This window comes from Pantherophis guttatus, chromosome 2 (assembly GCF_059756535.1).
Source record: "Pantherophis guttatus breed Tessera chromosome 2, ASM5975653v1, whole genome shotgun sequence".
In the NCBI taxonomy this organism is placed as follows: Eukaryota; Metazoa; Chordata; class Lepidosauria; order Squamata; family Colubridae; genus Pantherophis; species Pantherophis guttatus.
In genome coordinates, this window is record NC_142064.1 from 62738231 (window position 1) to 62763850 (window position 25620).

At 37.5% G+C, this 25620-nt stretch overlaps 1 protein-coding gene across 6 annotated transcripts in view; it reads right to left on the reverse strand.

Moving 5' to 3' along the window:
* Nucleotides 1-25620, reverse strand: part of AOPEP (aminopeptidase O (putative)) — a 201905-nt gene extending 176285 nt beyond the window's left edge. The window contains exons 1-4 of one of the 6 annotated variants that reach the window (XR_015732731.1): nucleotides 25510-25597; nucleotides 16224-17085; nucleotides 9857-10023; nucleotides 746-893 (exon numbers count right to left, since the gene is read on the reverse strand). Coding sequence is in view for 5 of the 6 variants with exons in the window: in XM_034410091.3 (XP_034265982.2) it covers nucleotides 746-893; nucleotides 9857-10023; nucleotides 16224-17026 (1118 nt within the window). In the remaining variant the exon portion in view is untranslated. Of the gene's footprint in view, nucleotides 1-745; nucleotides 894-9856; nucleotides 10024-16223; nucleotides 17086-18416; nucleotides 18617-25509 lie in introns of those variants that run through there. The other 5 variants (XM_034410091.3, XM_087888250.1, XM_087888252.1 and 2 more) reach the window with 5 other exon arrangements.

Here is a 25620-nt window from a genome sequence, read left to right on the forward strand (position 1 = left end):
CAGAAGCAGTGGTTATATCAGATCTGCAACATGCTTTTAGGTGGTATTATCATTCTACAGATATAGGAACAAAGGTTAGAAATCTAATTTTTCAAACCAAGAGTGAAAAGATGGAAACAAGAATGGGATTTAATGAGACAGACTGCTAAAAACGTGAAAGACGGATGACAAAAATATGATACAGGAATAGCAATAAGCTTCACAAGACATACCAGCATCAAGCAAGGCTGTAAAATAGAGGACAGTTTTTACTGTGCAAAATAATAAGCAATTTGGAATTTAAAAGAAGAAATAAAAAGGGATGCATTATTTTATTAGGCCTCAATTAAAATTCACCTATTAAGCAATCCATTTGTCTTTGGTTTTAAAGCCTTTGTAGTGACCACTGCAATCATGTACTTGTTAACCTCAGTGTTAGAAACTAACATGGTTTGAATTATTTAAAAGTAACTACATTGTAACTGGAAAAAAACTATAAGCTCTATAGAGTTTAGGTGTTCAACTTGCACACTATGGAGCTGAAGTAAATCACATAAAAAGCCATGCTCTTTTTCAAAGAACTCTTTCTTTCTGTAAAAGCAACACACCCTTGCCAATCCTCTTTCAGTGGACTGTTTCTCCTCTACATTTTCTTTGATTAAACATGTTCCACTATTGTTCCTTGACTACGATGACTCATTTCTTTTATAATAGAAAAAAATTGAATGTTCTGTAAAGTACATATTTTTTAGCTGTAATCACCAACCTGACATCCCCTTTTGAAGACAACTCATCATTCTTCAAAACATCAGTTTCATAACTTTTTCTTTTAACTTCTGCCCAACATCCAACAGCAATAGCAAAGGTGGATGCTGGCATTGGCATTGTCACATAATAAAACCAACTTAATACACCTAAGGAGAAAAACATGTAGATAATGTTATCCATCACGCTTGCTCACCATTTGTTAAATCTAAAAATGTCTTCCATGGTTCAAGTAAAGCCTGAAATATAGATGTGTTTTGGTTTTAATGTTTTATTTTAATGTTTTTATTGAATAGTGTCTCTATACCCGTAATGGCAAACCTATTGCACATGTGCCAGAGATGGCACGCAGCGCCCTATCTGTGGGCATGCAAGCCGTCACCCCAGTTCAGCTCTGCCACACATGTGCGTGTCTCCTGCCGGCCAGCTAGTCTTCGGGTCTCTGTCGTGCATGTGCAGGGCGTGAGGCCCTACGTGAGGACAGGCCGCATGTGAGGGGCCACATGTACATACATGGGGGGCAAAGCACATGCCGAGGCCCACGTGCACATGTGTGGGGGTGGGCACATGCGTGGGGGCCCTACATGCATTGAATTTTGGGGGTTCAGGCACGCGTGTGCGCGCGCTTTGAGCACTCGGTCCAGAAAAGGTTAGTCATCACTGCTCTATACAATTAAGTTTTACAAAGATAAAATATTACCTAGAATTGAACTAGGAGTGCAGGACCTTTCTGAAATTTCCGCTTGCTTTGCAGATGCTGAAGATCTGCTTTAGAGTACCCTGGTCTCTTCTAGATCAGAATTTGGATGCATAAAGGGTGGTATATGGTAGATGATCAGGAAAAAGTCTTATGCGAGTGGATTTCTATGTTGTGATATGAAATTTCACAGAATTTTTAAATGGTGAGATTTCTTGCCTAATTTATCTGATATGTAAGATGGTAGTGACCCTACTGAGTGCAATGCAATGTTGCATGAATGGATGAAATCAAATTTTTCTTGCTCCATACAGCTTTCGGAATCCCTAATTCCTAAGTCAGAGGGGGTGAGGAATGTCAAATGTAGAGGGAGAGGATAAATGTCATATTTAGCAAATTTTGGGTGGAAAATTAGTGCCCTCTGAATAGAAAAGCAGGATATAACTGGGATATGTATGTGTATACCTCCACCTAACTTAAGGAGATTTGCCACTTCCTTTGCAAATAGGTAATGCAATGTTTAATGATGGAAGGAGTACATGAAGCTTCAGTATGGAACAGAAAAGAAACAGCCTTGCCAACTATTTGTGCAGAGATGTTTAAGCAAAAGTATCAATGTGGGATTAATCTCTGTATACACATATTTATACCCACTGCAAGGGCCTTGCTTCTGCAGGACTGATCCAATATATTCCATCTGATACTGAAATTAAGTATCAGTATAAATTAAGTAAATAAATAAAAATACTGCAATAAACACATGTTCTGTAACACTTCCTTTATTTTGTTTAACATGCATCAATTATATCTAATGTAATTATTCAAGAGCCTTCTTCTATTCCATTGTATGTTTGTTTTCTACAAAAGTTGCAAATTAGGTTCCATTTCCCCCAATAAATGTATTTAGCAGTGATATAAAGGAAATTCACCATATATTTAAAACTCCATATATTTGAAGGGTTAATAAAATGCACTACCCAGATTAATGGACATTTGCAGTGGACCCACTGTGTCAATATAATTCATAATCACCTATTTTATAGTGTTATTAGAAAGAACTCTGTCTATGTGCTGTGTATGAACAGTCTAAAACTAGTACTGTAATCTGAGAGTGGCAAATCTAAATGCCAATGTGTCTGTGAATACATATAAAAGAATATGGGAGGGGAGGGAGGGAGGGATGGAGGATGGATGGATGGATGGATGGATGGAAGGAAGGAAGGAAGGAAGGAAGGAAGGAAGGAAGGAAGGAAGGAAATATATTTTACTGGGAAAAGAAAGTTCTTCTCTTTTACTAAAAACAGGGCAATTTAATTATTGGCAATTGGTTGGCTTCTCCCCTCCAAAAAAATCTAAATTAATGGGTAGCTACTCTATTCAGGACATTTCAGATCCATTCCTGTGGTCTCTTATTCTGGGAATAAAAACACAGAGAGGAAAAAAAAAGCAAAGGGAGCCCCACATCAGCCATTTTGTGGTCAAATGCAAGGTAGGTGATTAAAAAGGAAAATCTGTCAAGTGTATCTTTGGGACTGAAATGTTTCAGACCTTTACAAAGCTAAAGGACTATCTAAATGATAATGTTTACTTTAGATACCTTCCTACTTAACCGTTGTTTATTTTTTAGGTACTATAGTGTAACTATGGGACGCGGTGGCTCAGTGGCTAAGACTCTGAGCTTGTCGAACAAAAGGTTAGCAGTTCAGCAGTTCAAATCCCTAGTGCCGCGTAATAAGGTGAGCTCCCATTACTTGTCCCAGCTTCTGCCAACCTAGCAATTCGAAAACACGTAAAAAATGCAAGTAGAAAAATAGGGACCACCTTTGGTGGGAAGGTAACAGCTTTCCATGCGTCTTTGGCATTTACTCATGCCAGCCACATGACCACAGAAACGTCTTTGGATAGCGCTGGCTCTTCAGCTTTGAAACAGAGATGAGCACCGGCCCCTAAAGTCGGGAACGACTAGCATTTATGTGCAAGAGAAACCTTTACCTTTATACTGTAACTCTGATGCTCATCGGTATTAGAAAGTTTCAGTTTACTTTCCCATGTAGCATTTTTAATCATGTATAACTTTTCCCCAAAATTATATAAAACAGAAGTATTTGATAATTTTTCTCTTCATTCCTCTTTATCTCTAACTACACTGTTTCCAAAAAAGTGCATGAAACAAACTAAACTAACATTATTTTATCTTTATGTTTTCTCCTTTTTTTCCTCTTTACCTTTCTGCCCAGTGTTAATCCACTATCTTACTACATATATCTATTGGGACACTGTGAGGCTCCCTTGGATACAGCACCACCTAGGGTACATATATGTATGTATGTATGTATGTATGTATGTATGTATGTATGTATGTGTATGTATATGTATATGAAAGAAAAAAGAAAGAAAGAAAGAAAGAAAGAAAGAAAGAAAGAAAGAAAGAAAGAAAGAATTTCATGTGGTACAACAGAAACACAGAAACCCATAAAACATCGATGTACAACATATTTGTTAAAAATTAGAAGTGAATTGCTTCCCATGAATATGCTGTATTAATAATTTTTGTAGCAATCAGTTTTCAACATCACTTCTATATGAAAATTTACATATAAATAACAGAGAAAATTCCGATCTATTTACAAACTATACAAATTATGTCAGATAATTTGCAATACTGTATCTATAAATTTAAAATGTTATCCTAATTAATAATACAATAATTTGTATTTCATGTTCTAATTGAAAATCCACTGTTTTTAATTGTATTATTGGGTGCTCCATTTATTTTTTTTCCCTTTTAGCCTCTTACTAGAATAATCTCGATTATATTTCAATTTACTTCTCATTCTCTGCCTTGTGAATGGATACACCGAGGATGGCATAAACTGACTTTTAAAAGACATTCAATATATTTTTATAATATGTTGTCATATGTAATATAAGAGAAATCCAGCTTTGTATTATTTCTACTGCATTGCAATTAATTTAGGCAAACTTAAAATCTAATTATCTAAAAAGCCTAAAGAATGAAAAAGAAACAATAGTTATTTTAACTCCTATTTAGTAAATCTGTTAAGAAGCTTTTTCTCAAACTTCTTGAATCTAGCAAAAGAATTTGAAATGAAATATTTTTACATTTTGAAGGAGTAAATAACCTCTTGATGATTTGCCTAGAACTATTCAGCAGGTTTCCAACAGACATTTCAACAGATTTTTTTTTTAATGTCAATTAATTTGAAACTGGAGAAAAACAACAGATGCTCTAAAACTGCAAATGCAGCACACTCTTCCCCAAATCTGAAGGTGGAAGAGATTTTTGAAATTGTGACAATAACTTGTTTCTGGAAAAAATATTACTGGACTGAAAGTTTGTGGCTGCACAAAAAGCTGGATAGAGTTGAAGGTAAGCTGATAACATCAGTGAAAAACACTTAAGTGAAAACTCCTCCAAAATTAACATTTGTTTCTGGAACTTCCAATTCACCTCTGAAATTCCCAGCCAGCTGGACTACCATGGAAGGATATCCACAGATATTGAGTGGTGAAGTAGTCCCCTCACTCAAGTGTTCAAGTACTTATTCTGGGAAATCCAGTCTCACTTGCTGGCCACAAGGTTGTGCAACATTTAAAAGGCTGTCATATGCAAGCAGGAGCTTTCACTATTGAAAGTGAGGGCACGACAAAGGATGAAAACTAAAGGAAATTCATACTGAATTTCTTTTTTTTTTTAAAGGAATTTCTTTTTTTTAAAGGAATTTCTTTGTTTTAATTTAATTTAATTTAATACTGAACGGTAAAACTAAATCTCAAAATTTCATTTTTTCCCCACCTCAAGTACAAAGTCCAGAAGTGGTTTCCAAGTAGAAACAAAATTAGGTTTTTTTCTTTTATCAAAGCAGTCAATTTAGCCATCTAAATTGCTAAACTATGAAAGTTCTTGATGGTAAGAGCAGCTGAGCATTTGAACAGTGTTTATCGATTCCCAAGCTCTACATGAAGTCTGGAAGGCTACCTGTGAGGCATGAATTAATGGATTTCTGCATGGAGCAAGGGATTATACTAAAACAATCTATGGGATTTCTTCCACTTCACATATTTTATGCTTACAAAAATGTAATCCTTCCCAAATCTTAAATAAATAGTACATACCCATCACATTATTCCCTTGCAGGATAAGCAAAATGTTATACAAAATGTGGAAGGAATAAGTAACTGTCACCCAGAAGAAGGAATGACTTTATGAAAAATGACTTCCACAGGTTTCAGATGACAGGCTCAGTTGCAGTTAACAGAAACAGAAGCTAAATTTTCTAGAAAAAGCAGGCAGAGTAAACCATGCAAATGTTAGACTCACAAAGATCCATTCTCACAACACTAAACCACTGTATAGAGCAGGAGTCTTTGAAGTAGGTGCAACTTGAGCTTCGCTGACACAGAGAAATAAGGTAGCAGTTATAGATCTTCTCTAAGAAGAAAATATTTGTCACTCCAGCCAGATAAAGAAGGCTAAAGGGTGGTTGGCCTTTAGTCCTGTCCTGAATTGTTGTCACTTCTTGGATAGGGGCCAGTCAGCTTCCTAGGGCTAATGAGGCACTGTAGCACAGCAATAGCAGGAGGAACAGATATCCCCACTTTCAAGCTTCCTTTAAACTCTCATTTGGCAACTTCCCTCCATCTACCTCAACGAAGAGTTGGGGGAGCAGAAGGCAAGAAAGTGAGGCCAACATTGCACAGGACCTGCTTGTTCTCTGCGGTCATTAGCCAGGGCGCAACAGAATGGCTGCTTTGGGAATGGAGGCAGAGGAGAGAAGGAGCAAAGATAGATAGTGGTGTAGCTCAGGAAACTCCAATGATCTTGGCTAGGAGGAGAGTATGTGCCTCACTGAAAAGAAGAGAGGAATATTGTCCCTGCCCTAGTGGGGATGTGCTCCCGGTATGCCCTCCGCCAGCCAGGCTATACTGACTGCGGTCCTGGGCAGAAACTGTGCAGTCTCTTCTAAGCTTTTTCATGCTCACTGGTGAGAAGCTGTATCAGTTTTGGGGGTAGAGTGGTCTCAGCACAGCTTTGGCCAACTGTTCCGCCTACTTAAGTGATCTACCTGCTGTGTATCTCAGATAGAAGGATCTCAGTTTCTGCCCCAGTTTCTGGCCACTTCCCACCCATCAATGGATCCATGATCAATTAGATGAGACTTATGCTCAAATCTTAAGCCAGATTCAATATTTCCCCATTAAGCATCAAATGCCAATTGCTTTTTTCTGTGTCAAATAATACATCGTTTTCAGCATGGCTTTTATTAAATATAATCTGAATTTGAGCTAAATTTTCAAAAAATTGAAGACAAAACATGATTTTTTTTTAACAAGAGAACTGCCAAAATAATTTTTATTACTTGGCAGAAGTGAAAATACTGTTCAGACACAGTTGCCTCTTCTGAGCAGACAAATCCTGCCAAGTTTCAAATTATTAGATTTAAGGATTTATATTTATTCAGCAACAACCAAAACAAATATTGATGTTCTGCTTTAGAAAAAATGCTGCCAGATAGGTGGTCAAGCTGAAATGGTAAAAACCACTCTGATTTGCAGAATTTTGTAATAAATAAATAAATGTATGTTTAACGGCATACCCATGGTATTATTCATAATATTCAACCATTTCTTAATGTTTGATTTGTTAGAGACTTCAGTTTCAGGCTCTTGTGTTAAGAAACTAGTCCTCAGGGGCTCTCATGAGCATTTGAGTTTGGACCATTGGTTCAGAGACATATTTGAATGCTGCCTAATTTGCTGATCTGATTTGCTTAAAATGAAAGCACACATTCTGTATAAAGTTAAGAATCTGTAGCAAAGAGAAACTATTACTTTAAATTATTACTTTAAAAATTACTCTATGAAGTAATAAACAATTTTAATGTTATTTTATTTATTATTAAATTTATTGGCTGTTCATCTCATTACAGGGTAAGATGTAGTTATCTAATAGTAAAAGTCAAACAAAAACACAATACAAAACTGATGGAAATAATGGGGTAGTATACAGGATTTGGGAGACGGAGGGAGGGGTAGATGCTTAAAGTGGATGACAGTTATAATAAAGAAAAGTAACTTTAAATCCTAAACAAAATTATGCTAATGTCTTTTGTGTTATTTGCAATACCCAAAAGTATAGTTTGGATTACTAAACCTGACTACAATTAATATATTAAAACAATGCAATAGTGATATCATTTGTTATCTACTAATTAAGAGCTCTAGGCTTTCACACCCAATAATTAAACTTTTGAAATTGAAAGAAAATTTAGTTCCTTTCCCACTTTCTAAAAAAAATAATTATATGGCACCAAGAAATCTACACTTTGCATACAAATTCATTCACATAACTGAATCATCAGCAAAAATATATCACACTTTACTAAACTACACAAAACCGTAGCATTTAATTTAAATAGTTTGCTATGGGAAACTTCCCAAAACATTGATATCTCATTGCTTTATTAAAATTTTTGTAAGAAACATCTGAGAAAGCATGGTATAAACTAAACATATCTTTGAAAGAACTGAGATGATGATTCCAACAAAGACAAAAAAACAATGAAGAGACTGGTTCTTCAGGATCTCTCTAGACAAGGAGAAGACAGATGATTATTCACATGTGGTCTAGAGAAGTGCTCCTTACAGGGAGACTGCAGGGAAGTAGTCCCCTGAAGATTTCAGCACCGAGAGATCAGTGGGACAGTCATGCTCATAAGTGCAGCAGAGACTTTTAAAGGACACTGAGTTTGCTAACCTTCCTTATTCTTCTTTATAAAGCTCTGGTAACCCTTTATGGACTTTTTGCCGACACCAGGACTGAAATATTGATGATTTATAGATTTACATATAAATAAGGGACAGGTTATAGGAAGAAGAGAGATTTGTTTGTAACCTTATAGGGAGTGAAGAATTTTAGGGATAAGAATTGTAGGGAGTGGTCAATGCCTGGAATGCACTACCTGACTCTGTGGTTTCTTCCCGAAACCCCCACAACTTTAACCTTAGACTGTCTACTGTTGACCTCATCCAATCCTAAGAGGTCTGTAAGGGAAGTGCATAAGCGCACCAACGTGCCTACTGTCCCTGTCCTAATGTCCCCATTTATTCGTATCCATTTCATGTATTCATAATCATGTTTATACTTATATCTGTAATCTTATATATGCTTGACAAATAAATAAAAAAAATAAAAATAAATAAATAATTAAATTTGTCTATACTTGGGGTGAAGATTGGAAGTCACTGCTTTGTATACTGTATTTCTTTTCTTTTTCTTTTTCTGTCTTTGCACTTTTTATTCTTTCTATTTCTCTTTCTTTCTATCAGTTTAGTTTGTATTTGCTTTTACTACTATAATAAAATTATAAAGAAAACAATTTTAAGAAATTTTAAGATCGTATTCTTATGATACTGGCAATGTCCAGCTAAATTCAGTAAGATTTACTTCTGAAAGACATATTTATGAGAATAAATCAGTGGAAATGCAGCAGAACTGATTGAGAGAACCAAGAAGTGCTAATGATACTAAGGGTTATATTAAAGACCAACTATTAAAAAACTCTCTTTGAAATGCCTATATTCTTCAGTAATTATGTCAGTCAGTATGTGTTGGTATTTTGTTGTTTGTATTTTTAACTTTAAATAAAAATAAATTTCTATTGTGAAGCAGATTTCAATATGATAATTCAACCAACAGAAATAAGGTTAAGTAACATAAAAATAATCAACAATAAATAGGATTTATTGTACCAAAGTTCAAATTATCAACCTGAAATGATCCTTTCAGGTATCAAGGCTAATCTAATCCAAACAGTTCTCACCAAGAAGGTGTATTCTAAATAAAAATTGTTATTGTTATTATTATTATTATTATTATTTAGTAAGCATGCATGCTATGACATTCAACCTGATTTCTCATGTTTCTTGTACCAAAGAAGAAAAATTATTTTAGGCCACTAAAGGATATCTCAACCACTTAATCCTAACTCAACATACCAAGCACAATTCTAACCTGATCCACTCTTAATGCAAAATGTAATTCACCACAACTAACAATCGCATTTTTACAAATATTTTAAAGTAAGATTTCAGGTTATTATAAATTGTTATGGCATCACAGAAACAGATTTCCAGCATAACTTTGTTTTAGAATTAATCCACCTACAAAATGCATATTACTAGTTCCTGAAAATCAAGGACTGGTGAGAAAAGAAAAATTGATAAGAAAGTAAGGAAGAAAAAAAATTAAAAGAATGAATATGAAGGTAATGGTTCCAGATAGAGGTGGAGCTTGAATCTCATTGGACTATGTAGAAGAAATACTGCACTGATACTAAAGCATTTTCCAAATGAATATTGAATCAAATATTAACATAGCAATACATGTTGTACCTTTTTCAGATTTTGCTGGTTCCGCTACATTCTCACCACTCATTAGAACAACAAAGCATGCATCTGCTCGGACTGTAGCTTGCCATGTTGACATGGCAACAGGCGGTTCTTGGCATGGAAAAAGGGCCCTGTTGTTTATTGGAGATCCCACTGTATAAACACATGGTCTGTAGGGAAGAGAAAAAGATAAGGAAGTAGTGTGTACTATACAACTTATTACAAGAAAAATAAAGTTGCTAACAGGAACAGAAATTCAAACTATTAATACCACTCAATACATCTGGTCTGAAAAGAAAGGATAATCACTTCTTGAACCTTAAGTGAAATTTGTATAAATTCTGACTTGCTCTTTGACGTCTCTGGAGACTGGAGAAGATAGAAATATATTGTATTTGAATTTATATGAGGTTATTCTGCTCCAAATAACACAATAGACTAATTTTTGGAAAAAATGTTTCTGAATTGATCACAAATTTACCATTACCGGGAATAACCTACCAAGTGGAATATGAATGTGCGGATTTACAAATGTATGCATAACTGGATATAGCATTAATGATAATGCATTAGGAGGGTAGACTTTAGCAATCCTCAGGCCTATTTGTGACCTCTATTCATCTCTTCTGGCACAGCAATAGGGAAACCAGAAGCTTCCATTTCCATTGAAGGAGAGCATATACTTTAAAATTTAAATAATGATAAATCCTAACTACGGTTGGTTAGACTTTAGTTCAGAAGGGTTAAAACCAACCACTTGTATGGTGAATAGCACAGAAAGGAAAAGGGAGCTGCGGATAAATCAAGGCTTCCTTCCTTAAATGTAAGGTTAAGAACTGTGTACAAATCAATCCTATGTATATGTGGGGGTTGGGGTTTTTTTTAGAGATAAGGGTAAGTTAAATTGCAAATTTATTAAGGTAAAAGGTATGGGGATTAGCGAGACTAACAACAGGATCAGGTAGAGTGTTCTAGACATTTACTACTCTATTGCAGAAGTCATATTTCCTACAATCAAGATTAGAGCGACTTACTTTGAGTTTGAATCTATTGATAGCCCTTGTGTTATTGCGGTTGAAGTTAAAGTACTCATTAACATGTAGGATGTTATGGTAAATAATCTTGTGTACTAAACTTAGGTCGTAACATAGATGGCGTAATTCAAGGCTATCCAGGCCTAAAATTTCAAGCCTGGTGTATAGGGAATTTTATTTCGAGCAGAGGATTTGAGTACTCTTCTAGTAAAATGTTCTATGCTTTTCCCACAGTAGCAAATGGCAGCTGTTTGGAACACATTTGGAAGGATCCAATTCAGGATGGCTATCCCCAAAAATGACTACAAGAGACCAAGACCAAAAACTGCTTCCCGTACATAAGGCAGCCAAAGCTCCTTGATCTAATTCACTTTTGGTCGTATCCCTCTCCACAGAGACTCTTTAAATCCCCAATCAGTGGTTTCAACCATTAAAACAAAATATTACATCAAATATTTACAAAGTTGCACAGCTTGATGACCTTTCCTTTCTATCTTCTAAAGATTTTTATTGCAATACCACAGCAGGCCCTCTTCTTTTTATTATGATGTTTACCAAAGAAGAGGAAGCACAGGCAGCCCACCTGTTACCTGACACATGCCATTATCCACTCCCACACAGAGAGTTTGACAGTAGAACTAAAAATAATCACCAGAATGCCAGAGAATATTTAAAATCATGGAAGAAATTGTCAGGCTCCTTTTTCCAAGCTCCTCTCACAAATTCTGGGAGAAAACATATGGAGTATACTAGTCTATTTATATAAGAACCCAAAAAGATTGTATGAGTTGGTGGCTTGTTCTACACAAAGCACTGTGTTTTGCTGATGCATTTTAAATGAAGGTATTGTCACTCAAACCTGACAAAATAATGGTAGTGGGGGAGGATGGTGTTGATTGCTTTGCTTTTGCTTTCGTAAATATTTATGAACATTATTCAAGTATTTTCAGTCAGCACAGTTATTCCTATGCAATGTTTGAAAATGTTTAAATAAACCGCATAGTAGCATAACAATAGAACTACAATTAATATCTGGTATATTACCTACAAAGCTAAGAATATGAAGGAGAAAATGCAGGTGCTGTTTAATTACTAAATGCATAGTGTTGATGACAAATAGATATTTCTCCTATGAAACAGGTGTCAGTTTCAATTACTGTTCGTTTGTTTTGGAGGAAAGAAGTCATCTAATACATTAATACACAAGTTGGGTGGCTGTTAACAGCTAATATTCACTACCACTCTACCTATATTTGAGGATCCTGAGTGAAAAATAAGGGTGCAAAAGGCGTGTTCAAAATGCTCAATGTTTCTTATGGCCAGAACACACAGATTCTCCATCATGAAGGCATGAAGAATCAGGACCACATGTTAAGTTCCAGTTAAGATTTATTGCTCATACACAAAATTTATTGCCTGTACATAAGAATCTATCAGGTAACGGTCAGCATTAAGTTGGCACTAGTTAACAGAATTCAAGATGGGTTGAATGGGTTACATTGTGGGAATGTAATGATTCCAGGCTAATTCCTCTCTTGACTCTGCTTCCAGGCACCTATGATCTGGAACAGTCTCCTCCTGTAGACTTGACCCTTCAGTAATGATCTTTTGGACACTGGAGAAAACAGAACTTTTCAGAGAAACTTTGGGCAATGATTGTTTGACACTGACATTGCTCTTGGTTTTGTTTGTTATTATATATTTATTTAGTTATAAGCATTGATATTGATACATTATTGTTAACTTCTGTGTATTAGGGATTTCTATGCTGTAAATCAGGGGTATCAAACTCAAGGTCTGCGGGCTGGATCCGGGTCACGGGGTGCTTAGATCTGGCCTGCAGGGCCGCCCTGGAAACAGCAAAGGACCAGCCTGTAGTGCCTCTGCCAGCAAAAACGGAGCTCAAGAGAGCCACACGTGACCCCCCCCCCCGAACTCTGTTTCACTGGCAAAGAGCTGCAGGAGGCTATCCTGGCCAAAAACAGAGCTCAGGAGCCTGTTTTCACTGGCAAAGCACTCAGGCCACCACAGGCGCCCCCTCCCCTGACACAAATTATCTCAAAATGGCCACACCCACCCTGGCCATACTCCCTGCCCTCCGAGGTCAAACACAACCTAATGCAGTCCTCAATGAAATCAAGTTTGACACCTCTGCTGTGGATGGCTCATTACAGTGCATAATTTGTTGAAGCTATCATGAGTCTTGTGGGAAACAACAACACATAGATGTAATAAATAGTGGTAATAATAATAATAATTGCTTTGACTTTTGTTTCAGCAAAACCTAGAGCCCTTTGTTTCGTTGGAACATAGCTAACTTAAAAAGTTCCAATGCAATGATTCAGGTAGGCTGTTCTGTTCTAAGCAAAAAAACTAATGCATTTTTCGTTTCATGGATACCTTTTATTTATTTGCCACTTTAAGTGCCCAAAGCAATCTAAAGCAATGGGAATCTAATAATATTACATTACTAGTATTTTGAAACAAGAAATTCAATGCAAAATATAATAATACAGCATACGAGAACATTAGTATAGATGTTTATGCTTTCATTACTTTCATTTAACAGCATATCAACTTACTAGAATAGAACACAAAAGTACTGAACAGTCCTCTATTATTTTATATCCCTACAATAGGAATTTAGAGTTTCACTTTCTCACATTTTCCAACAATTATAGCAACTACCTATAGCCCACAGCTTATATATGGGAAGACAGCAGGCAAATTAGAAATGATCTGTTTCTGTTGCTCCCCTCTGGGAGGAGGTTTCAAAGTATTTTTAGCAGGACTACCAGATTCTGTTAACAGTTTTGTTCCTTATGCCATCAGTCTGGTAAATTTGCAAGATTTGTTTTTGTTGCCATGTACATGTATACATCTGAATTAGACTGTGTTGTTTCTCTGTGTCATATAATAATATGTGTGGGTATGTGCATATTTTTTTTATTTATCATGTTTATGTGGTGTATATTGGAGGTGGTGACCCTTTGAGAGCTGTATGCAACGAAATTTCATTTTAATGTATGCCGATTAGTGTACATTTAAAGTGACAATAAAGTTATTCTAAAGTCTAAGTTCTAAATCCAAATGCAATGCTGACGCTGAAGGCATCAGCTCCACATCCATACCAAACTTCCTCAAAGTAAGAGTGCCACTGGACCAAATTGTGCTTTCGTCTTCCATAGTAGCTTGGGCTGCTTAGCATTTGTGACAAGGGCTGAGTTTTTAAATCTCCACTGACATGGAAGAAGCCAAAAAGAAGGCAATGGGGAGATTGTATCAGCACACACATCAAGTATATAAAAGTTTACCTTCCGCAATAAAATTACATTTAGGATCAGACATTGATGAACAAATTAAAAGGACAATATGCAGGACATCACTCTTTACATGCTTAATGCAATTAACTAGTACAAGCATAGGGATTTTCTTCTAGCCATTTTGAAAATACACTGGCCAATCTGAGCATAATGGCAATCTAGAACAAATTAGCATGTCAAAGCAGAGGATTATAAGCATTTGGAAGCCCAAGACTTGACCCTAACTTGAGCTAAATATGGTGGAGGGGGGCTAAATGTTAATTTGAAGAATGAAAAAAAAAATTGTCTTTTGCCCCAGAAACTTAAGTAACAATTAAAATATGCCAGTTATAATTCAACACAATTATTATATATACTTAAGGCCAAATGAGAAACTGTAATAGCTTATTTATAATCCTATTTTGATTTGTTTTCAAAAGGATAAACATCATTGAAGAAAAAATTATATCAGAACTGGGGAACAGGCATCCCAGCTAGCCACAATGAGAGAAAAATGCTGGCATGCACACAATGTCTTTATGATGTAAAGTCCACCAATATGTGACACAAGGCATAGGGTTTGCGTCACGATGTTACAATGCATGCTTTATCCCTTTCCTCCTCCTAACATGCCTACAGGTGGTTAAATGTTCCTCTCTTGATACTATTTTCTCACTCTGAATTTACTTATCTCATCTTGGAGTTGTGACTTGCCCAGGAAGCAAATAGAAGGGGATCCCATATAGACTTACAGTATGCATTCTTATAGGACCGTGATGACGAGCCTATGGCACGCATGCCAGAGGTGACACACAGAACCCTCTCTATGGGCACATGTGCCATCGCCAGCTGCTTTTCTGGTTTTTGGTGTGCCAGCTGGTCTTTGCACGCGCTAGAGGGCCAGAAACCCAAAGACCAGCTGGCCAGTCACTGCACATCCAGCGCTCTGGCACGCGTGTGCGAAGACCCTGGCGCACATGTGCGTGCCAGAAACCCAAAGACCAGGTGGCCAGCACATGCATGGACATCATCCAGCTGGTCTTCAGGTTTCCAGTGCTCTGGTGCACATGTGCGCACCGACACTCAGTGCCAAAAAGGTTCGCCATCCCTGTTACAGGACAAACATGGAGAATAAATGTGTGCAGAGGGGTGGAATCATCTAGGCATTATTCCTGAGCATGTCTTTGACCCTTTATGAGCATGAGGTCAGGTATCCCTTACAATCTTGTATAGTTGCATTTATTAAAATGGAAGTTATTAACATATCTAAAAATACAGGTATTAAGCAATTAAAAGACTGTAATATGAATTTATTCCTGACGAAATATTTTATAATCTGTATTACATGGCAGGAATAGAAATCAAGTCAAGAGCTGGTAAATGAATGGCCTATATGAATAAAAGAAGCAAGTTGACAGTAATGAAGTCTTGTAGGCAAGATGTGTGGTACTTATATAGTACATAAGATATATTGGCCTTCGTTGACTCGGAACCTAGAGGTGATGGAACTCCAACCCAACTAAAGGTTACTATTGAGACGGGCTAATATGCTACAAAATTATATTAGGCATTGAAAAACAAGGTCTCGTTAAAAAAATTAAAACATATAAAATTGCTACCTCATTAAACAATACTATTATGTCCTGATCCTTCAAACATTCCATACATTTATGGAATGTAAATATAAATGCATTTACATGCATTTACAACCTTTTTAATGCAAGTTCTAACATTCCTGATATTTGACTGTTTAAAAAACAAAGTGAAATTGCTTTAGAAAATATTTGCGTCTTTAATCTAAACTATACCAACAATTATTATCTTGAATATTCATTTTGGCTTATGAAATGTATTGGTTGGATTCAGACTCACAGCGATAAAATCCTCAAAGCTATCACAAGCTCTGAAGTTTATCGGCTGTGCTACTCATGCATTTAAATTCATTATGAATGAGATCATCATTCATAATTCAACTGTGTCCCATCTGGAACGTAACACCAAAAGGTACCAGATGCACTCAGGACTGCTGCTTACCTGTCACTTTGATCTGTAGTCCAGCTAAGTGATTGTCCTTCTGGCTTTGTTTTGTACCATATTCTTACGGCACGAGGGAAGTCCTTTGGCAGTTTGATCCCTGCTTTCCTGATTTCCAAGCTCCAAGTGTCTGTCATAAACAGAAGCTCACCACAAGCAGGAGCCTGGCTGCAATGCTTGTAACGCTGAAGCTGCTCTCTCCAATTATTTGTTGGTAATGTCACAAGTTCGTGCACAATTTGATTCCGAAGATTTCTAGGATCCTTAGCAGAATCCATTAACTTGGCAGAGCTTGTACATGTCTCGATGCCTGAAACAACAGCAACATCCACCTCCTCGACCTTTAACACACATAAATCACAGCAGTCCAGGACCAGCAAGAAATCTTCACTCCCATGAATCTCAATGTCACAGCAGTTCTTTGAACTAGAAATCCCAGAAGCCTGTTCCCTGTTGCCATGGCTACCGTTTTTATCAGAAGTATCATTTTCACCTTTACCACAGACAGCAAAATCATTACATCCACTTTTAGTTGTGCAAGCACTTGCATCTGGCACGACGACTGAGCAGACTTCAGGTGTCGGAACGCAGCAAGCTTCATCAGACCAAGGAGGACTGGCTCCTTCCATCTGCTTACTCTCTCTTTTTCCATCTCTTCTGACAGGCTCAAGGAAAATAACTATGGTGCCTTCTACAACGTGGTTTCTAAAATCCACATCCAAGTCTAAAACATAATGTTTTACCAACATGTGGTTAGTGTTGGCCTTCAATGGCAGATCATCTGTGGTGATATCTAGCTCCATTTGTCTATGTCTTCCATGCAAAGAAATCTGGCTAAATCTTGCTGTTTTCTCTGCAGACTCTGCAGCAGAAAAAAATAGTCAGTATGCCATGCTTTCCACTTTTATAAAAATCTGTGATGTACAATAATACATCTGGCCCACATGTGTATCCCACTGACAAAAAAAAGTGAAGTGTTGATTTAAAGTAGGGCTACGAAAGAGAGCAATGTACACTGGAATGTATTTTTAATGATACATAAATCTTTTTAATATGAAAAAACCAATATCAATATTAAATTTGTTTGTTATTCATAACAGCAAGGTAACTGCAGAGAAATTAACTTTGCAAACAAAACTAATGTCATTTAGTTAGACCACCAGAAAACAAAATCAATGAATCAGTACTTCATTTCTGTATAATGTTACCAATTAAAAGTATCTTCTGCAATATAGAAGAACCAGCAATTCAGTTGATATGATCGCTTGTCTAATTTTATAATTTTCAAGAGGTTATCTTATATGTCATTTTAAAAAGTGTGATTTTTGATGCGTGTCTGTGTGTGTATGTGTGGTATATACTTTTCAGTCAGATTTGACTCCTGCAACTACACCGACAAGTCTATGCAGTTTCTTGACAACATTTTCAGCAGTGGTTTGACATTGCCTTTTTACTTTTGTTCTTTGAATGTAAGTAATAAGCATGACTGAAAGCTAAATGACATTTATTATTTCCTATACCAGAACAATCACTGACTATGCATTACATATCTTGAGTTTTTCATTATGGTTATGTTACCATATTGTTTCCCCATTGTTAAATAACAAGAAAAAGAGACTTGGAAAACTAGGAAATTATAAACATTATTTTGAGATTATACTTGAAGACTTCTGAAATTTATAGCTAACTGTCCCAATATATAATTCTTTCTAATATAGGTAATCCTCAATTTACAACAGTTCATTTAGTTCAGTGTCATTTACGACACTGAAAAAAGTGACTTATGACCATTTTTCACACTTATGACCTTTGTAGCATCCCCATGATCATGTGATCAAACTTCAGATGCTTGGCAATTGGTTCATACTTATGACTGTTGCTGTGTCCCAAGGTCATGTGATCACCTTTTGTGACCTTTTGATAAGCAAAATCAATAGGGGAGCCAGATTCACTTAACAACCATGTTACTAATTGAATGCAGTGGTTTACTTAACAACTGTGGCAACAAAGGTCATAAAATGGGGCAAAACGCATTTAACAAATGTCTCACTTCAGAACAGAAATTTTGGACTCAATTGTGGTCATAAATGGAGGACTACCTGTAGTGACAATTCCATTTTCATCCAGATTAGAAATACTGTATTTCACAAGAAAAAAGAATGGACTTTTCATCCAATGTTAATATTTACCTACCTGTTGTGACTCCAACCCCCGAGCCTGTCTTATCAGAGCGAGAAGACTCCGAAAGTGAAAGAGAGGAGTTGGCAAGGCCTCCCTCTCCAGGACCCTCCTCTCTGGCAATGCCTCAGGTGTCCTCCGAAGGCCAAGAGATAGGCCAGGGGCCAGGCACTTCAGAGCAGCTGCAGTTGGACAGCGATGGAGATGAGTCTTGGCTGGACCCCCGACAGTGTCGCAGAGATAAGCGCATGCAGCAGAGGAAGAGACGTGCCAGAGATTAAGCTGAGTCACTGGACCACACCCCACAGGGGATAAAATGGGGTGTGGTGGCCAGTCAAGCCTTGTGACGAACAAAACTGAAAGCTAGCAAGTCATTCTGCATTTCTGGAACTTTGTTATATGCTCTGCTTGGATTAATTTTTGGACTGGATTTGACTATTCTTTGGCTTTTGTGGACTTATGTTGATGTTTTGAACGGAGGGAAAAAACCTCCCTTTGTAAGTAAAATCTTTTGGCGAGCAGGCACTGGGTTGCTGCCAATTCTGTTATCAAAGGAAATTCTTGTCTGCTGGTTTATTTTAACTCTTGGTCGACTGCTGGTGTGCATGTGTGAGACGGGGACAGAACACTACTTAAGGGGAGAAGAATTGTTGATTAAATTGATTCCACAATTAATTACTGAGCGTCTGTCATCCATTAGTTGTTAATCAGTGCAGGTAGTCCTTGACTTATGACCACAATTGGGACCAGAATTTCCGCGGCTAAGCAAAGTAGTTGTTAAGTGACTCACAATGATTTAACGGATTTGTTTTTGACATGGTTAAGCAAATCACTGCAGTTGTTAAGTGAATCATGCGGTTGCTAAGTGAATCCAGCTTTCCCCATTAACTTTGTTTGTCAGAAGTTGGTTTGGAAGGCTGCAAATGGCAATCATGTGACACACACACCCTGGATGCTGCAACCCTCAGAAATACATCCGGTTGCCAAGAATCCAAATTTTTATCATGTGACAGTGAGGATGCTGAGACAGTACATGTGAGAGCCGTTTTTTTTTTTTTAAATTTATTTATATGCCGCCCTTCTCCGGAGACTCAGGGCGGCTTACAAGGCATTAAGCAATAGCCTTCATACTTTTGTATATTTTATACAAAGTCAGCTTATTGCCCCCACAAACCGGGTCCTCATTTTACCTACCTTAGAAAGGATGGAAGGCTGAGTCAACCTTGAGCCTGGTGAGAACTGAACTCGCAGTAATTACAGGCAGCTGGAAGCTAAATACTACCTTTTAACAGTAGCATTAGTCTGCTGCGCCACTCAGGCTCAGGTTGTACTTTTTTCGGTGCCATTGTAATTTTGAACAGTTGCTAATGAATGGTGGTAAGCTGAAAACCACTTTTAATGGGTTTTTTTTTTTTTTTGTCTTATTCAAAAGAGAAGAAGGGGAGGGATGGCAGAGTCTAGCAAAATAAATACTGTGTAATAGTTTATATTCTTTAAATATCCTGGAACTGAATTCCCTATAATCCTTAATTAGTTCTGGTTATGCTTTCTGGAGTTATAAATATTTAAGTCCAACACATCTGAAGAACACTAGGTTAAGAAACACTGTCCTGGTTTGACTTAGGTTTTCAATATTTCTATGTTTTGCTTTTCAAAATATAGATCTGGAATTCGGTTTTTATTTTCCTTTTTTCAAATCCAAACAATATATATAAGTTTCTGTTACTGAGTTGATATCAGAACTTGTTTAGTACTTAATCAGGCAAAAATGTACTTTTAGAAACCAGCATACTATATACTGTAGGTCTATATCTCAATCATCCAGGTCATGGTTGTCCCAAAGGTGCTTTTTCCAAAAGGCAACTGGACATTTTGGGGTTTTTTTCTCCTTTGAAAACGTTTTGCTTCTTATCCAAAAAGCTTCTTTTTTGCCATTTGAAAAAAGTATCTTTGGGACAGCTTTATGCATTACTAACACGTTATGTTCCAGCTTACGTGTGGTTAAATTGAACAAAAAGCAGACCATACGATTTTTTTTTTTTTTTGTAATGGTTGGTGACTTTATTTTCAAATCACTACTAAATTGCATGTGTTCCGTTTTATAAATTAAATATGTGGGAGTGAAGTACAGACTAGCTGAGTAACTGAAATTCATTTGTGAAAAGAAAATTCTTGGTTCATTTCTCCTCTTTCATTTCTTTCGGCCATTTTTAAACATATTTTTCAATGTGTATCTAAGAAGCATGTGACACTTCACATTCCTATGCTGCAATTATAACACTATGTATTATGAACATGAGAGACTTCATGTTGCTCACAGAAGCAGCAATTACTTGTAGGAGCCCCTCCCCCTCAACAGTGTCAGAAACAAAAGGGACTCCATTGCAGATCTATCCAGCAGAGAGTACATTAGCTACCAAACACTATGGAAATCCTTCAAAAAGAGGTGCTTCAGAACATTACAAAATAAAATGGCTTTGAACGCAAACCTTTGAGGGCAGCTTCCATAGTAGCAGCACAAACTTGTTTCCACAACAATATACTGTAGTTCATATGCATTCCTATTGAATGAAAAGACTTTTTCTAAAGAATTTGCACATCACACAAAAAATATATTTCTGTCGGTCATTGTTTTGCTCAGGAAGAGTGAGATTCTAACTCTCTAAGTTAGTTGCCTAAAGACCCTTTCCTGCAAAACACCACTACCATTTCTGATATAGAGAGATAAACTTCAGTTTTCTTAGCCACAGTTCTCTGAGTAAAAGATAAAAAGCTGGATACACAGTTAATACAAGCCATATACCGCTATTTATAAATGGCAATGGCTGAATCCACACACTAATCCAAAACCACAGAAATGCATATATGGTAATATTTAGTGATCATATAAAGATATGACATGTAAACTTTCCATCCAGTTTAGACTTTTAACAAGCCTGGAAAATATATAAAGAATGCCAGCAGCCGTTGATCCCCCGTGTTCAAAACAAGGAGTCAAGCATGCAGACCACGGTGACCACACTAGTTTTACTGGCCATGGAAAACAGAGTGGGCTAAAATACACTAAAAGCATCTGTGCTTATTCAAGAACTGAGCATTTTGAAACGCTGTAGTCAATCCTTTAAATTAAAGCCATGTGAGTGTGACCTAAAAATATTTTGAAATATACATACATAAACACATAGAAATATATATTACAAGACTCCTCAGACTTGGAGAACTTCAGTGTCTGTTTCCCAAAGCTATGATCTATGTAGCTGGATAGTTTTAGTGCAATTAGTGTAGTTTTTCTAATAGTATTGTCTACCATGAAAGAATACTCTATGTAGTTAGAATTGCATTATATTATTCATTTGATGACTTCAAAATCTACTGGCATTTAATTTTAAGACAAGGTGGTCTTGTTAAATTGATCTAAAAGCAAGAAATAAATCACAGTAATTCTATACCGTCCTCACTTACTACTTCATTCACAGCTGCCAATGTTAGGGAATATATTCATATATATTGTTATTATAGCAGGTATTAACCATATTCAGGAGGCAGAAGGGGGGAGCTGGTGTGAAGGGCTATACTGAGCTGCCATTTCCTAGGAAGGAGGGAGCACATTCTAGAAATGAGAGAGGGAGACAAGAGGCAGCACAGCACAGAGATTGATAGGAGACAGAGAAAAAGAGTTTAAATAGCTAAACCTTGGACTCTCCCAGGGTATATTTATTAGGCTGAGGGTAGTAAGGGTGTAATCTGGCAAGATTCTATCTGTTACGTATAAACAAATAAAGAAGTGAACCCTGGCTGAATATATTCCACATTGTTCTTGGGCTTAGCTTGACACAAGCTAAGGACAAGAGATTGGAAATAGAAATTGAGCACAAAAGACAACTGAGGAAAAGCCAAGGCTTGTCTAGTTATATGGACAAAGACTGTCAAAAAGCCATATTCCATCAAGCTGCAGCACAAAAAGAGAAAGAATTAGGAATCAGGTCCACGCTACTGAAAGCCAAATTCTATTTGATTTTTCTTCCCTTTAGCTGTTTAGTTTAGTACTGTAAAATTAGGTTCAGACAACATGCTCTGCTTAGCTGTACTTTATGGAATAAACTGCTGTAAGATTTCACACGTTGGAATTACAAACTCTTATTTACAAACCACATCGGCTGAATTCAGAAAATATGCTAAGTCAAAGCCAAAATAATTACATTATCATTCAAACAATGGCTGCATTCCATATATTTACCAGTGTGTGCTTATTTAATTCATTTTTTGAGTTTGTACACTTTGAACTATACAAGGGCTAGATTCACACGTGGGCTAGGTTAAAATGGAGATAGCATGTCTGTAGTTCAGTGCTTATGAGAACATAATTCAATATGAGAATATAAATTAATAGGTAGCACAGTATGTGTGACCAGCTAACTCATTATCTCCTATTCCCTTTGCATAACTACGATAAACCCTAACCTCTCTTGCTGCACTTCCAAAAGATAGCAATGTAGAAGACTGATGCCCAAAGGATACATTTTGGCTTAGAATGCAAAATGATTTTTTATAATTTTGTAAGCTGCAGTTTATGATTTAGCACCTTGAATAAACTTAGGTAGGTATTCCTTTTGCATAAGGAAGCTAAAACAGCTTTGTTTCATTTGGCACTTAGATTAGTCAGGTTTTAAGGGTTCCTATGATGTGTATTGATGACTTTTAATAATATTAACTATTGCTGAAATTTTGTTTTAGTCTTTTGCATTTGATTTTGTTGTACTAAACCCAAAGTCCATGAGGATTCAAGCAAGTTGTAACAAATAAAACAAATGTTCAACAATTGTAGATTATTAAGCAAACCATTACATGTTGCACCGTATGAACCATGTCATTTATTTTGAAATCAGCACTACTTTGTTGTAGAAAAACATGGGTTGGTACCTGGTTAGCTACAGAATATTCTCTCATTGGCATCAACCCAACATGTTTCATCTAGGTGGGAGAAACAGCAAGTGATGCCCATTTTATGGAAGTGAGGGAGGATGAGGCATAGTGGTACTGTTTTTTATGGCTAGCTGTTCCTATGGAACAGATACCCAACAGATACCCACCATTTCAAGGCCATTGATCCAGTGCTGTCCGAATACATTTCCATGGTCATGTGGCCAGCATGACACACAGACCGCTGTTACCTTTCCAGCGTACCTATTTATCTACTCACACTTGCATGTTTTCGAACTGCAGTTTGAAAGCATATACAGATAGACAGACAGACAGACAGACAGATAGAGATAGAGATAAAGATATAGAAATATATAGAGATACACTATATTTTTTTTAAAAAAAGACAGGGTCAAATTACTTCCTGGAATGGCAATCAGAATTAGGTATTTATTCTACTTTTGCTACTGACATTATTATCCACCAATCCCTGATGTTAATTTTATAGAATTGGAAGCCGAACCATATTAATATTTAGATCATAAGTTTGTGGGTAAAAGCGGTTTCCTTTTAATATTTGTAGGTAAGCTATTCTTCAATGCCTTTGGGGTACTTAATTAGAGAGACATTAAAAATTTGCATTGAAGGGAAAGTGAATTCCTTCAAAAAAGCAATTAAAAGTAGCACTCCATGTGAAAGTGGTTGAAACTACTGGAATGACACTCAAGTGCAAGCAGACAGAAAGCTGAAACTTCATGGAGAAGCTGAGAAAGCATCAGTTTCACCAAAAATGTCTGTACTTTTTATTACAATCAATATGTTAAGTCTTAGGACCATGATATCAGCATGTAAAAATCTAGACAATCCCTAGGTGACAGAAGAGAATTGCAGGGAACACTAACTCTTTGCTGCCCTCTAGTCACTGATAATAAACACTTTTTCTCCTCTTCTTAGCAGTTGGGAAAGAACAGGATGAACTATCAGTCCAGAGTCCTTTTCACTTCCCATGTTATATATGAAATATATGAAGGGTCTGCTTCTACTTCCTTCTTGTTGATTGCCACAGTTCTTCCTGGGCAATGCAATTTCATCCCCTTATCCCTGTGCTTTTTGCAAGATCTGCCATGGAGGGACTTTAGCGTGACTGCATTCTACTCGAGTGATTGCACAAAGATGACAAATGCTCCCCTAAAGAGTAAGCGGCAGAACATTTTACTCGCTCTTTCTTCTACACATCACTGGAAAGTTAAGCTCGCCCCACATAATGAACAACCACTGCTGACTCAGGGAACCTGATTTTCCAAAACGACACCTAAAGGAACAACACATGCTAGGATTTACGTAACACATGAGCTAAATAGAGAACTGGTTGCTTTGTGGGTCCATGAGTGGGGAGAACATAACCAATAGAGAGTCAGTGTGTGTTTATGTTGTGTGTGTGTGTGTGTGTGTGTGTGTGTGTGTGTGTGTATGAGAGAGAGAATGAGAATGAATGGGCAGGTGGAGGGCATATCACCAGTTCTTCAGCCCCCTGCCCTGCTCCCTCTGCAGAGCCCCACTTAGCCCCCATCCATCCAATGCATTGCCCAGAGAATCACAGGAGGAGATGCACAAAAGGTAAGCATCCTGTGGCTGTCAGAAAGCATCTGCCAGGAGCTGCTGTTCCTTCCTTCCCGGCCCCTCTCCGGCTGGTTCAACCAAAATCCCCACCGCGAATTCAGGCAGACAGTAAGTGGCAGCTCTTGGCGTGACAGAACCGGGTCGGGAAACGAACAAAGACGACCGATCGCACTCTTTCCACGGGAGGCACCTGGGGCTCTACCGACCCCCTGTCCGGTGCCCGGCACAGAAGATTCTGCGCGCGTCCCACCCAGTCCGTCCTTTAAATCGACAAGCTCATCGGATTTGAGTTGGGAGAGGGGGAGACAAATGAAGGCTCCTCTCTGGACAGGTCAGTTCAGGAAGGCAGGGCGAGGGAGAAGACGACAGAGGGTCCTCCACAGTGAAATGGGGAAAGGAAATTATGACCAGATTGGAATAAAGGGGGGCTGTGTCCAGCAATATTTCCCCACTCTTCCCGCCGCTCCCCCCCCTCCTTTATAGTAATGGAACCGGCCGGAGGCCGCCCTGTCACAAGAAGACCCCGCACCCCGCGCTACAACCATCCTCAGCGCGTGCCGCTCTTTACCTGGCGCACCACCAGCGACTTTTGATTGTGTTTTTCACCCCGTTCGCCTCGGGTGTCAGCGGCGAAGGCTGCGCTTGATGACGTCAAGGATTAAGCCCCGCCCTCCCGGTT